The sequence below is a fragment of the Protomyctophum parallelum genome, assembly GCF_964188405.1.
Source record: "Protomyctophum parallelum genome assembly, chromosome: 11".
Classification (NCBI taxonomy): domain Eukaryota; kingdom Metazoa; phylum Chordata; class Actinopteri; order Myctophiformes; family Myctophidae; genus Protomyctophum; species Protomyctophum parallelum.
The window spans coordinates 51,657,396-51,671,811 of NC_139707.1; the positions used below are offsets into that span (position 1 = coordinate 51,657,396).

Sequence of the window (14,416 nt, forward strand, 5' to 3'; positions counted from 1 at the left end):
CACTGTGTTGAAGACGTGTACTTCAATGTGATCTCGTCTCCTCTGGTTTACGTCACCTACAAAGCAGTAGATCTCGTCCGACCACCACAGCAGCAGCGTGGTACTTCCTATGTTCTCCTTCCAGATGTATCGTCCAGTGAAACATTTCACACAGCAGCTCCACGGTCAATGAGCGTTGACAACTAACTTACAGACTAACTTGTTAGGATGAATGCAGCTCAGGTTCCCTTGTTGCAAGTCACTAACTGATGTTTAGTGCATCGCACTGTTATTTATAAAGAACAATTATATGGTTGTGATGTCATTCCATGATTACGTCATATTTCAGGATAGCTATTAGCTAAAGAAAATACTGCTGTCAATATTATGACGTCACTCCTCCATATTTGGGCATAGAGATGAATAAACACAGACAGGTAACATCTGGAACCGGACTGTTTGTGAGGAAGTGGACTGGCATGAATAGGAAGCGCCTCAAAACCACTCCACACCTAATCAAAACAAAGAATGCAGCTGCTCTGTTCTCCCAGCAAACTGGGTGGCTAGGCTAGCTAGTTTCTTGGGGACATTTGTGGTCGTAGTGACTACATCTGTCATTACTCAGCCATTTTATTAGTTTTAAGGGTAACTGTTGTATAATTGCAATATTACACTCGTGGGTGTGGTTTAAGCTACGTTATCCAGAACCGTAGCTACGTTATCCAGAACCGTAGCCAAAATGTGTTAATATGAATATGATATGAATATTGCAGCCTAATATGCTGTAAAACGTTCTCTTTCTTTATCTACAGTATATGGTCCGGTCTTTACGGGCCGTGGTTGGTCTGAGAAATGCCCTCTCTTGAGTCTTGCGAGATCAAATGAATGATTCATAATTTTCTTAATAGCCTAATTTTTGTGTAATGTTTTAGTTTACGTGGCACAGAGTCTCGGCAGAACTCACACAGCAATTGTATTGTTATTTTTTTAATTTGAATCTTAATTTAAAATATTTGATTATTCTTTTTATTTTTTACATTTGGATATTCATTGGAATATGGAATATTTATTGGCAGCACTACTCTTCTGCTCTCACCACACGTGTATGTAATACGTGGCTACGCAGCGAGCTAAACATAGCTTCTGTTAATTTGTATGTGGCTACGCAGCGAGCTAAACATAGCTTATGTTAATACATATGTGGCTACGCAGCGAGCCAAACATAGCTTCTGTTAATACGTATGTGGCTACGGAGCGAGCTAAACATAGCTTCTGTTAATACTAGGGATGCACCGAAAATTCGGCCACCGAAAATATTCGGCCGAAAATGGCTAAAAAATTATTTTCGGCCTATTCGGTTTCGGCTCAAATAAGCCGAAAAATATCACCGAATAGTAGTAGTGGTCCTAAAGTTGTGAATTGAACTAAACTGCGGGAAAAACACAGATGTACAAGCCCAACGCGCTGTGCATTGCGACGGGTAGACAGCTTGTAGATCTGCTACTTTCAGCGCAGGAATGGCGCATGCTTATGACGCTCTTGCATCAGCTCAGCAGGCAGCAGCCAGCAGTCACAACACAACGTACGAGCAGCAGTCACGGAATGCTTCAATGCACAGGCAGATCCGACACAACTTCCACACATCCACGCTTCCATAGCCTTTTAAATCTTATTTCCCATCCACGGGCACAAGCAACGTGATATCAGCAGCTCTTCCACCCGATCTGTGGACGGGTGGTGGTCTGTTGACGAGGGAAGCTATAGCTAGCATGGGAGCTAACGTTAGTTTTAACAGTACTTTCCATCCGTTCCCCAACACCTCAAACTCGCTGCTGCGTTTACACGGGCAGACACAAAGACGAATGGGAATATCATTTGGAGCTTTAACAATGAATGATAGACTATCGTTGCCTCTGCTTGTTTAATGGTCAGGGTTTCACTGTCCACAGCAGGCAGACCTGTCAAAACGATGCCCTTCCCAAAACTCAAACCCACCTCTGGAATATTGCTATCTCATTCCACTTTAATTTATTTTATTCCATAGTCTTAGTTTTTCTCTAATAAAGTTGTTTTTATTTGTTTTCTCATGTTCTCCTTGAAAAGTGTCGATAAGTACTCAGAGAAGCTTTATATAAATAATATTATTATCACTATTATTATTACTACTTGTTTTATTCCCTATGCTTATGTAGAAAAAAAAGCTCACTGCTCAGGTCAAATAGGCCTATTGATATGCGATTAAAATGTGATTAATTGAGATTAATTAATCACAAAGCCTCCAATTGATTAGATGCTTTTTAATGGACCCATAAGTGTTTATTATTTAAGTTAGGTTTTGCCATAATCATGTCTTTTGCCATAATCAGGTAGCTTTATAACAAATATGTATTTGGCTATTCGGTATTCGGTTTTCGGCCAACTGTTTCCTATATTCGATATTCGGTTTCGGCCAAGAATTTCCCTTTCGGTGCATCCCTAGTTAATACGTATGTGGCTACGCAGCGAGCTAAACATAGCTTCTGTTCACAAAGCAGGCGAGACAGGAGCTGAACTGGACACATCTCTGTCAAATTATTAGGTTATTTTATGTATTCGAGTTTGCTCACTGTTTTTGTTCAGTTTAAGTTTTCGTTTAGAGGACTATGTTTATTTTCTCAGCTGCTGTTGCTAGTCATGGCTGCCAGTTCCCATCTGATGTTGTGTGTGAGTTCAGACTGCTCCAGACCGTACTGAATAACTGCTAGCTTACATAATGTCTTGAGGCTAGGACTGAAGTCTAAGACATACAGGTCAGCTGGTCTGTTGTCTGCTCCAAAGAGGATGACACGATCTCCCACCATGCAACAGCACATTTTCCTCTTCTCATGTGGGCGTTTCCCCTTGGGCTCAACCTTCTTCCAGAAGAAGGTTTCTGGGTTGAATCTCCACAGATCATTTAAGTAATGGCCCTTTTCATTGAGACCACGAAATATGTACAGCTCTCCATTGTAGGTAAAGGCTGAATGATCAGAGCGTCCTTCTGGTAGAATCTGTGTAGAAGGTTTGTACACCCAATAGTTGGTCTCTGTGTCAAACACTCTGATGGTGTAGTGGTGCTGACCCCTCCCATAGCCCCCAAATACAAACATCTTTGACCCGATGATGGTAGCAGAGTGACAGTATGAAACAGGAAGTGGAGTTCCTCTGGTGATGATTAAAGACCAGACCATTGAGGTGGTGCCCAACTTGTAGATGTCATTAGTGAATCTAGTCTGGGTCCATCCTCCATGGATATACATGACCTTCCCCAAGACACAGGCTGAGTGCTTGGCCCTCCCCTCTGGAACGGTCCCAGAAACCTGTGGTTTGAACCATGTGTGGGCGTCGACATCAAAGGCATAAAGCACGTTGCAGCGACCTGGGTTAGTCCACCCTCCCCAGAGGTAGACAGTATATTCTATCAGCACAGCTGTGTGACCCTCACGCCTGGAGGGAACCTCAAGGTGAGGTTCTCCTGTTCCAGGGGTCCCTGGGGTCAACTTCCTCCAACATAAAGACGCTGTGTTGAAAACGTGTACTTCAATGTGATCTCGTCTCCTCTGGTTTACGTCCCCTCCAAAGCAGTAGATCTCGTGTCCGACCACCACAGCAGCAGCCTGGTCCTTCCAATGTTCTCCTTCCAGATGTATCGTCCAGTGAAACATTTCACACAGCAGGTCCACCGTCAATGAGCGTTGACAACTAACTTACAGACTAACTTGTTAGGATGAATGCAGCTGAGGTCTCCTTGTTGCAAATCACTAACTGTTTAGTGCATTGCACTGTTATTTATAAAGAACAATGATATGGTTGTGATGTCATTCCATGATTACGTCATATTGCAGGATAGCTATGAGCTAAAGACAATACTGCTGTCAATACTATGACGTCATTCCTCCATATTTGGGCCATGGAGATGAATAAACACAGACAGGCAACATCCGGAACCGGACTGTTTGTGAGGAAATGGACTGGCATGAATAGGAAGCGCCTCAAATTGCTCCTTATTGGTCGTCTAACAGTCCTACTAACTAACCCAAACCTTATTGGTTGTCTAACAGCACCTACTAACTAACCCAAACCTTATTGGTTGTCTAACAGCACCTATTAACTAACCCAAACCTTATTGGTTGTCTAACAGCACCTACTAACTAACCCATTGGACTAGTAACTAAACGTTGCTCTCAAGAATGTTTTTGAAAACATTTGAAGCAAGAAAATGGACAACGCCGTAAAAACCCAAATTGATTCTATTGATCAACTCACTTCCTTGTTGAGGGTGTGGTTTAACGTGATTATTGCCACTTCAGTGATGCGTCGGTATAGCAGTTTCATCCAATCAGAAGAGGCGCTTTAGTAGACATGAAATGCATCTTCACGTCGGGATGGCAGTTCCATCCAATCAGAACAGAGCTATTATGATGACACAAATAATTGAGTAGACTATTATAACTCAAGAACCAATGAGTACGCTCTGATTGGCTGAAATGAAACGAGTGGGCTCTGATTGGCTCAAATCAAACGAGTGTGCTCTAATTGGCTCAAATCGACCCTAAAGCAAGGATTTCCATCAGAATACAGAACTTTAACTTTATAACCAAATGTTTTTTATTCAAATTTTTGTCCCCCCCCCCCAAAAAAAAAGGAGGAGGGGCTAAACAGTCTATAGTTATTGTGAAATTTGAGTTGTGAAATTTGACATATTTTATCAACATTATTCTTTTATGCTACATGCCTGCCGTTGCTTTAGTGATGATTTCGAAAACACAGGACATGATGATAAGTCCAAAGTGCCTAGGGACTCTGCAAGGCAGGGGCGTCCTACTCCCTGAGCCAGGCTTGCACTTGACCGCATACCTGTCAAGTGGGGTCCTACTTTCACCAACGTTTCGCTGATTTAACCCCACGACGTCTCCAGTAGGCTCAGCAGTGCATTCTGGCGTCCCAGAAGCACCCCCCTCTGCATCTGCCCAGCCTGCTTATTTGGGAGACCAGCTAGGGTCTTTCCTTTTCAGCCAGAGCAACTGGCTACTCCACTCTGCCAGTCTGGATAGCTCCTTGATGGCCCGACGTAGGACTTGTCCGCTGATGCCAAGGTCCTTCATCCGCCTCACAGTTGATGTTGCCACAAAACCCCAACATCCAACTTCTGCTGGACAGACCTTTGCTCTCCAGCCCCGCTGTTCTGCCTCTGCTGCAAGATCTGAATATCGCAGTTTCTTTCTTTCAAAGGCTTCCTGAACTGCATCCTCCCAAGGGACTGTAAGCTCCACAAAGTACACTGTGCGCTGTGAGTTGGACCACAGGACTAGGTCAGGCCTCAGGTTGGTGATGACGATTTCTGGTGGAACTGTGAGTCGTTGGCCCAAGTCCACCAGCATCTGCCAGTCTCTGGTTGTCTCCAGTTCACCTAACCCGGGCCTTGGAGGGAACTTCCGCTGTCCTTGTTGCCCTTCTCGAACAAACGCGATTGGGTTGGCCGATTTGGTTACTCTGGGCGGCAAGGCATTGATGGTGGTTCTCCTGCTTTCCAGAGTTGCTGCCAAGCCCTTGAGTACTTAGTTAGAGTTAGAGTTTTATTTGTTTTGGTCATTATAACAAATCAATCAAACAAATCAATAAAAAAAATTTGCAAAAGAAACAGACCAAAAAGGTGTAGGCTGAAGCCAAAGCTTATAGTGCCTACCCTTCTAAAAAATAAATGGCTTTCATAAGTAGAATAGTACAACAAGGCAAACGGAAGGGAGAAAAAAAAACAACAAAACAAACAAACATAACATAAAACAAAAACAAAGACAGACAGGACAATACAGTTAACAGGAACAAGACAAAAAAAGAAAAGAACAAAACAACAACAAAAACAAACACAAAACGAGAAAACAAAACATCATATCAATGTTCTATATGTTTCTACTATTTTTGATCTATACAATTTTTTAAATTTATTTAATGTACTACAGTTTTTTAGTTCATCATCTCCATTCCACAGCTTGACCCCTCTGACAGATATGCACCTCTCTCTGATGTTTGTTCTAGTATTTATTTGTTTGAAAATGGAAGTGCCTCTTAGACTGTAGCGGCTCTCTCTAGGCCAGAACAGCTCTTGGATACAGCTCGGGAGCAGGTGATTGTGTGCCTTATACATTGTTATTGCGGTGTTTAGGTCTACTATATCTTTGAGTTTTAGGGTGTTTAATTGAATGAATAATAGGTTGGTTGGTGCGTAATAATCAGATTGGGTGACAATTCTTATGGCTTTTTTTTGTAGTAGGAATATTGGCTGGATAGTTGTTTTGTAGTTGTTCCCCCATACCTCCACACAGTAATTGATGTATGGGAGTACGAGGGAGCAATACAGCATATATAAGGAGTTCTGGTTTAGAATAGGTTTAGCTTTATACATTATAGCAATGGTTTTAGATAATTTTGTCCTTAGATTATTTATATGCGGTTTCCAATTAAGTTTACTGTCAATAATTATACCTAAGAATTTATTCTCAAACACGCGTTCAATTTCTACTTTGTTTATCATGATTTTAGCCTCTCTGTTAATTGATCTATTACTGAAAATCATGAATTTAGTTTTATTTAAATTTAGTGATAGTTTATTAATGTCGAACCATTTCTTTAATATTGTAAGCTCATTTTGAACTGTATCCAAGAGCTGATCAAGGTGTTTTCCTGAGCAGCACAGACTAGTGTCGTCAGCAAACAAGACACAGCTCATTTGTTTCAATACATCGCAGACGTCATTTATGTACATAATAAATAGCTTTGGACCCAATACAGAGCCCTGTGGGACTCCATATGTGATTCCTTGCTCTTCAGAATCTACACCGTTCATGTGTACAAATTGTGTTCTGTCTCCAAGGTAGCTCCTCAACCATGAGTTTGCAGTTCCTCTTACACCGTATCTTTCCAGTTTTTTTCAGTAATAGTTCATGGTGAATAGTGTCAAAGGCCTTTCTCAGGTCAATGAATACCCCTACTGTATATTGTTTGTCGTCTACTGCTTTCGATATTTGTTCTACTAGATCTATGACTGCCATTGAAGTGGATCTATTTGCCCTGAACCCATATTGATGGTTACTTATTAAGTTATGTTTATCTATAAAACTATCGAGTCTGGCCACAAACAGCTTTTCTAGGATCTTGGAAAATTGTGAGAGCAGAGAGATTGGTCTGTAGTTTGTGAATTGGGATTTTTCGCCGGTTTTGAATATTGGAATGACTTTTGCCGTTTTCATTTTGCTAGGGAAGATGCCGGTTTGGAAGGATTGGTTACATATATATGTGAGTGGTGTTACTATGGTGTTTATAATATCCTTGACAAGCATCATATCAATATCTGTATTGTCTGTTGATTTTTTATTTTGGAATTTTTTCACTATTTCTATGATTTCCTTTTCATGTACACACCTTATGAATATAGAGTATGGATTTTGTTTAATATTTCTTTCATTTAAATTAGTAGTATCTCTCGGCTCCACAATCTCTTTTGCTAAATTAGGTCCTACGTTTACAAAGAAGTTGTTAAATTCATTGGCTATTTCATTTGTTTTATTTAATATTACATTATCTTTAATGAATTGGTTTGGGTATTCTGCTTTTGCTTTACCTTTTTTAATTATACTATTTAATATTTTCCAAGTCCCTTGTATATTGTTTCTGTGATATTCTAATTGTTTATCGTTAGCCTCATAGGATAAATGCCTAAGTCATTTTTTGGCGAAATTGAGATTTCTGCCTACAGGTGCTCTCCTGGGGCTGCTGCATCGTCCTGGATTAGCGCCTATGTCCTCAGCCAATCACAAAGCTCACTATCTTCAAAAATGATGATCTGCCTAAGTCACTTGTGTGATTTGAGCATTTTTACGTTGCCGCCTAACTCACTTTGTGTGACTTGGGCATTTTTACATTGCATACACAGCAAACAACAGTTACTCTAATAGACCCCCAGGTGTTTAGTATGGAGTTAACATTACTCTAATAGACCCCCAGGTGTTTAGTATGGAGTTAACATTACTCTAATAGACCCCCAGGTGTTTAGTATGGAGTTAACATTACTCTAATAGACCCCCAGGTGTTTAGTATGGAGTTAACATTACTCTAATAGACCCCCAGGTGTTTAGTATGGAGTTAACATCACTCTAATAGACCCCCAGGTGTTTAGTATGGAGTTAACATTACTCTAATAGACCCCCAGGTGTTTAGTATGGAGTTAACATTACTCTAATAGACCCCCAGGTGTTTAGTATGGAGTTAACATTACTCTAATAGACCCCCAGGTGTTTAGTATGGAGTTAACATCACTCTAATAGACCCCCAGGTGTTCTGTATGGAGTTAACATTACTCTAACAGACCCCCAGGTGTTTAGTATGGAGTTAACATTACTCCAATAGACCCCCAGGTGTTTAGTATGGAGTTAACATCACTCTAATAGACCCCCAGGTGTTTAGTATGGAGTTAACATTACTCTAATAGACCCCCAGGTGTTTAGTATGGAGTTAACATTACTCTAATAGACCCCCAGGTGTTTAGTATGGAGTTAACATTACTCTAATAGACCCCCAGGTGTTTACTATGGAGTTAACATTACTCTAATAGACCCCCAGGTGTTTAGTATGGAGTTAACATCACTCTAATAGACCCCCAGGTGTTTAGTATGGAGTTAACATTACTCGAATAGACCCACAGGTGTTTAGTATGGAGTTAACATTACTCTAATAGACCCCCAGGTGTTTAGTATGGAGTTAACATTACTCTAACAGACCCCCAGGTGTTTAGTATGGAGTTAACATTACTCTAATAGACCCACAGGTGTTTAGTATGGAGTTAACATTACTCTAATAGACCCACAGGTGTTTAGTATGGAGTTAACATCACTCTAATAGACCCCCAGGTGTTTAGTATGGAGTTAACATTACTCTAATAGACCCCGAGGTGTTTAGTATGGAGTTAACATTACTCTAATAGACCCCCAGGTGTTTAGTATGGAGTTAACATTACTCTAATAGACCCCAAGGTGTTCTGTATGGAGTTAACATCACTCTAATAGACCCCCAGGTGTTTAGTATGGAGTTAACATTACTCTAATAGACCCCCAGGTGTTTAGTATGGAGTTAACATTACTCTAATAGACCCCCAGGTGATTAGTATGGAGTTAACATTACTCTAATAGACCCCCAGGTGTTTAGTATGGAGTTAGCATTACTCTAATAGACCCCCAGGTGTTTAGTATGGAGTTAACATCACTCTAATAGACCCCCAGGTGTTTAGTATGGAGTTAACATTACTCTAATAGACCCCCAGGTGTTTAGTATGGAGTTAACATTACTCTAATAGAACCCAAGGTGTTTAGTATGGAGTTAACATCACTCTAATAGACCCCCAGGTGTTTAGTATGGAGTTAACATTACTCTAATAGACCCCCAGGTGTTTAGTATGGAGTTAACATCACTCTAATAGACCCCCAGGTGTTTAGTATGGAGTTAACATTACTCTAATAGACCCCCAGGTGTTTAGTATGGAGTTAACATTACTCTAATAGACCCCCAGGTGTTTAGTATGGAGTTAACATCACTCTAATAGACCCCCAGGTGTTTAGTATGGAGTTAACATTACTCTAATAGACCCCCAGGTGTTTAGTATGGAGTTAACATCACTCTAATAGACCCCCAGGTGTTTAGTATGGAGTTAACATTACTCTAATAGACCCCCAGGTGTTTAGTATGGAGTTAACATTACTCTAATAGACCCCCAGGTGTTCTGTATGGAGTTAACATCACTCTAATAGACCCCCAGGTGTTTAGTATGGAGTTAACATTACTCTAATAGACCCCCAGGTGTTTAGTATGGAGTTAACATTACTCTAATAGACCCCCAGGTGATTAGTATGGAGTTAACATTACTCTAATAGACCCCCAGGTGTTTAGTATGGAGTTAGCATTACTCTAATAGACCCCCAGGTGTTTAGTATGGAGTTAACATCACTCTAATAGACCCCCAGGTGTTTAGTATGGAGTTAACATTACTCTAATAGACCCCCAGGTGTTTAGTATGGAGTTAACATTACTCTAATAGACCCCCAGGTGTTTAGTATGGAGTTAACATTACTCTAATAGACCCCCAGGTGTTTAGTATGGAGTTAACATCACTCTAATAGACCCCCAGGTGTTTAGTATGGAGTTAACATTACTCTAATAGACCCCCAGGTGTTTAGTATGGAGTTAACATCACTCTAATAGACCCCCAGGTGTTTAGTATGGAGTTAACATTACTCTAATAGACCCCCAGGTGTTTAGTATGGAGTTAACATCACTCTAATAGACCCCCAGGTGTTTAGTAGACATGTATTAAAAAATGCCTAAATCACAGATTATTTTCTTGAAAATGGCCTAAGTCACTTTTGTTTGTTATGGAATGACTCTCATGTTTATCTTTTTGTAAAAAACATTTAGTTAACCCCTCAGGAAGCCATTGTAAAAATCTGGATTAAAAACTCTTACATACTTGCGAGAAAATGTGTTTTTTCTTATTATCCGAAAATCATAAAAAATGACTTAGGCATTTATCCTATGAGGCTAACGTTATGATAATACTCCTTCTTTTGTATCCTTATAATACTTAGTAATTTATTTTTGTATGTTTTATATCTATTTTCTGCATCCTTCGTTCTGCGTTTCATGAATAGTCTATATAGTACGTTTTTCTTTTTGCATGCATTCTCTAGGCCTTTTGTGATCCATGGTTTATCCTGTCTCTTATTTTTGTTTGTAGATGTTTTTAGTGGACAGTGTTTATCATATAATTTAAGTAGGATGGACAAAAAGGCCTCATAGGCTTGGTCTGGGTCCTCAGTGGCATATACCTCATTCCAAGACTGTGTGCTTAGGTCCACTTCAAGGGCAGCCACCGCTCTAGGTGTTCTACATCGGGTCAGTTTGTGATTTTGTACATTTATATTTGTTTCCTTTTTAAGAAGTTGGTGGAAGATACCAAAGACGGGTAGATGGTCTGAAATGTCATTTATGAGTAATCCTGCTGTAGTTTGGCATTCTATTGCATTTATAAATATATTGTCTATCAGTGTGGCTGTTTCTGCTGTGATTCGACTTGGTTTGGTGATTACAGGGAATAAACTGTTGCTATACATTGTATTGATAAACTCTGTTATTTTATTATTCCCATGGGGGTTCAAAAGGTCGGCATTGAAGTCACCACACACGATATGGAGTTTGTTATTAGTACGTAATAGGCTATCTAGTATTTTGTTGAATGTGTCTATACAGGATCCAGGTGTTCTGTATACACAGCTGATAATTATGTTTTTTGATTCTTCAACAGCAATCTCTATAGTTAGGTATTCCATAATTCCATCAATGGTATTTGACATTTCAGGAACTATTTTACATCTCAAATCTGAATCTACATATAATGCAACTCCACCTGCCTTTTTATTTGTCCTATCAATTGTGAACAACTCATATCCCTCAATGTCCACATCATAGCCCTTGTCCTTATCTAGCCAGGTTTCGGATGCCGCAATGACTTTAAATTTATTGAATTGTCTCAAATAATTCTCAATTTTATCATAGTTTTTATATAGACTCCTTGCATTGAAATGTATGATTGAAAAGGCACCTTCCATACTGAAACCTTTGAATTGATCATCAGTGTAATACTCACAGTTATTATTTACATTATTAAAGAAGTTATTATCAGGGTCTATATCATTTTCAAAATCATGCATCTTGTATTCCATGGGGTTGAAGTTTTTCAGATTTAACTTTTCATAGTTAGTGTTCGTTGTGTGCTTGTAGTCGACCCCACAATATTCGTTAGCAGTTGATTTAAATGTGTGGTCATCGATATCCCAGAAGGGGAACAGGTAATCTTCCTTATTTTGTGTCATTGTTATGGGCAAGGCAGTCCATATTTAACGTAGGCACGCAGACGCACACACCAGCACAGTCCAGCACGAAAGGCATCTGCACGTATATGCGCACGCACACACGCGCACACACACATGCAGCCATAGTGTCATTGTTATGGGCAAGGCAGTCCATATTTAACGTAGGCACGCAAACGCACACACCAGCACAGTCCAGCACGAAAGGCATCTGCACGTACATGCGCACGCACACACACACACGCAGCCATAGTGTCATTGTTATGGGCAAGGCAGTACTTGTTTAACGTAGGCACGCAAACGCACACACCAGCACAGTCCAGCACGAAAGGCATCTGCACGTACATGCGCACGCACGCACGCACACACACACACGCAGCCATAGTGTTTGTCCAACAAAAGGAAAAAAGGAGAAGGTTGAAAGAAAAAATAATGATCACTACTGTATCAAGCCAGTCCAAAAGGGGAAAAAACGTAGAGTCATAAGTCCACCACTCAGCCTCTAAGTCGATCAAAAAATAAATAGGTAGCTTGGGGGCGTACATCTTAGATCTATCCAATAGGCAAAGTTTCATGCAGAGGGCCATGGAAAAATGGAGGTAATAAAAAGCAAAGAAAGCATTTTGAAGGAGCCATGCAGAATCCCAGGAGATCAAAGCAAGATGCTTATAAAAAGTAAACAATAAGGCGAAAAAAATGTCAATTATGTTACTTGCCACTGAGAAACAAGGAGTGACAGAGTAGGGGGGGAAGAATAGCAGCTCTATGTCCATGACTTTAGGCTTTCTATTCCTGCAGGTTTTATCATCCAGCATTATTTATCTGTATGGGTCTAGGTCTCGGAGATCTCTTACCAGTACAGTTTTTGCTTCCTCAGGGGTTTCTCCATTTAGCCGTATCAGTACCTTGCAGTTTCTCGTCCAAGTTGATTTGATTTTGCCACTTCTCTTCAGGGAGCGGGCCTCTCGGGCTATCTCGGCGTTCCTTTTGGTTAAGTATTCATTTAGATAGATCTGGGTCCCCTTGAGCTTCTTCCACTGCATCAATAGCTGGGTCTTGTGTTTTCGGTTCACAAAACGGACTATGATTGCAGGTTTTGAGGTTGCGTCCTTCCGAGGAAGGGTGTGGCACGCCGAGATGTTGTTTGGGTCGAGGTTGATGTCGTTACTCGCTAGGATTTGGACAACCTGCTTCTCAAGCGATTGTATTTCCTCGGCCCCGGCGTCTTCACTGACATTTCCTCCGTCAGCTGTGGCTCTCGCATAAGAACGAGGTTTGACAACCAGCCCAGATATAATTACATCTTCCATGCGCGTGTATTGCTCCAGATCCTGAACTCTTCTTTCAAGGTCCCCAATGGTTTTGTCTCTCTCCTGTATCATGGTTTTCAGTTGCTTGATCTCGGTGACAAGCCCCGGTAGCTGCTTGAGTTGTTTCGTCACTTTTGACAGCTCCGCTGTCATGAAGTCAAGCGATTTTTTGATTTCCTCCATATCATCTTCCATTTTAGGAGTAGAACGTGTGTTCCTCAGTGTGGCTTTGTCTTTCTCGTTCGGCATTTTATTTGTCTTACTTGCTGTAGTAAAGTAAAGAAGTTTGTTTTTCCGCGTCAATTCACCACCACTGTTGCTGCCGCCGCATCACGTGCACGCGCACCGTCTCCGCGCACCGTCTCCGCGCACCAAGTCTGTCAACACAGTCAAAGACAGACCTCCAGGTGTATCGTCCTTGGGAGAGGCCCACTTTGCACCCAACAAGGATGTGTCTTAGTGTAGCTGGTGTTGAACACAGGGGGCATGATGGATCTTCGCCAAACCATTGGTTGAGATTTGTAGGGGTAGGGAGGACGTCATAGGTGGATCGAATAAGGAAACTTATCCTGCTTGTCTCCATCTCCCACATGTCCTTCCAGCTGATGCTTCGCTTTTCCACACTATCCCATCTCGTCCACTGGCCCTGTTTTACTTGCGACACAGCCTTGACACACCTGCTTGCTTCCTCCTGTCGGCGGACTTCGGCCACAACCATTTTACGCCGCTCCCGGGAGGCCGCTTTGCTCCAGCAGGGTCGCTTTTCACCCAACCCCAAACCACTTCTTCCATGTTGAACTTGGCCCACGATGTCACTGTGGTGGAGAGCAGACTTTGCCTGCTCTACCGCGTTCCTAACAGTCCACTTCCTTCCTGTTGCCAGCGTTGGGGCAGTAGCTCGGATTACGGTGTCCTTTGATTCTGTCAGGGTCATCTCTAATCTCACTTTTGTGCATTTGAACTCCTCAGTGAGGCTAGAGAGGGGCAGCTGGAGTAGCCCCTGGCCATACAGGGCTACACTACTTAGGCATCGAGGGGCCCCTAACCACTTTCTCAGATGAGAGCTAATTATTCTCTCCATCTTCTCAACTCTTGTGAGTGTGATGTCATACATGGTTAGTGGCCACATAAGGCGGGGTAGTAGGCCGAACTGCAGGCACCAGATTTTCAGCTTGCCAGGCAGCATGCATTTGTCAA

General features: G+C 41.4%; 1 protein-coding gene across 1 annotated transcript; it reads right to left on the reverse strand.

The window, feature by feature from the left end:
- Positions 1-2,633: 2,633 nt before the first annotated feature.
- Positions 2,634-13,468, reverse strand: LOC310867081 (kelch domain-containing protein 3-like; the record flags this gene model as incomplete). The annotated part of the gene is made up of 3 exons (XM_083776876.1): positions 2,634-3,427; positions 11,964-11,988; positions 12,815-13,468. 3 exons carry the CDS (start codon positions 13,466-13,468, stop codon positions 2,634-2,636), a joined length of 1,473 nt encoding a protein of 490 aa, XP_083633002.1.
- Positions 13,469-14,416: the final 948 nt, after the last annotated feature.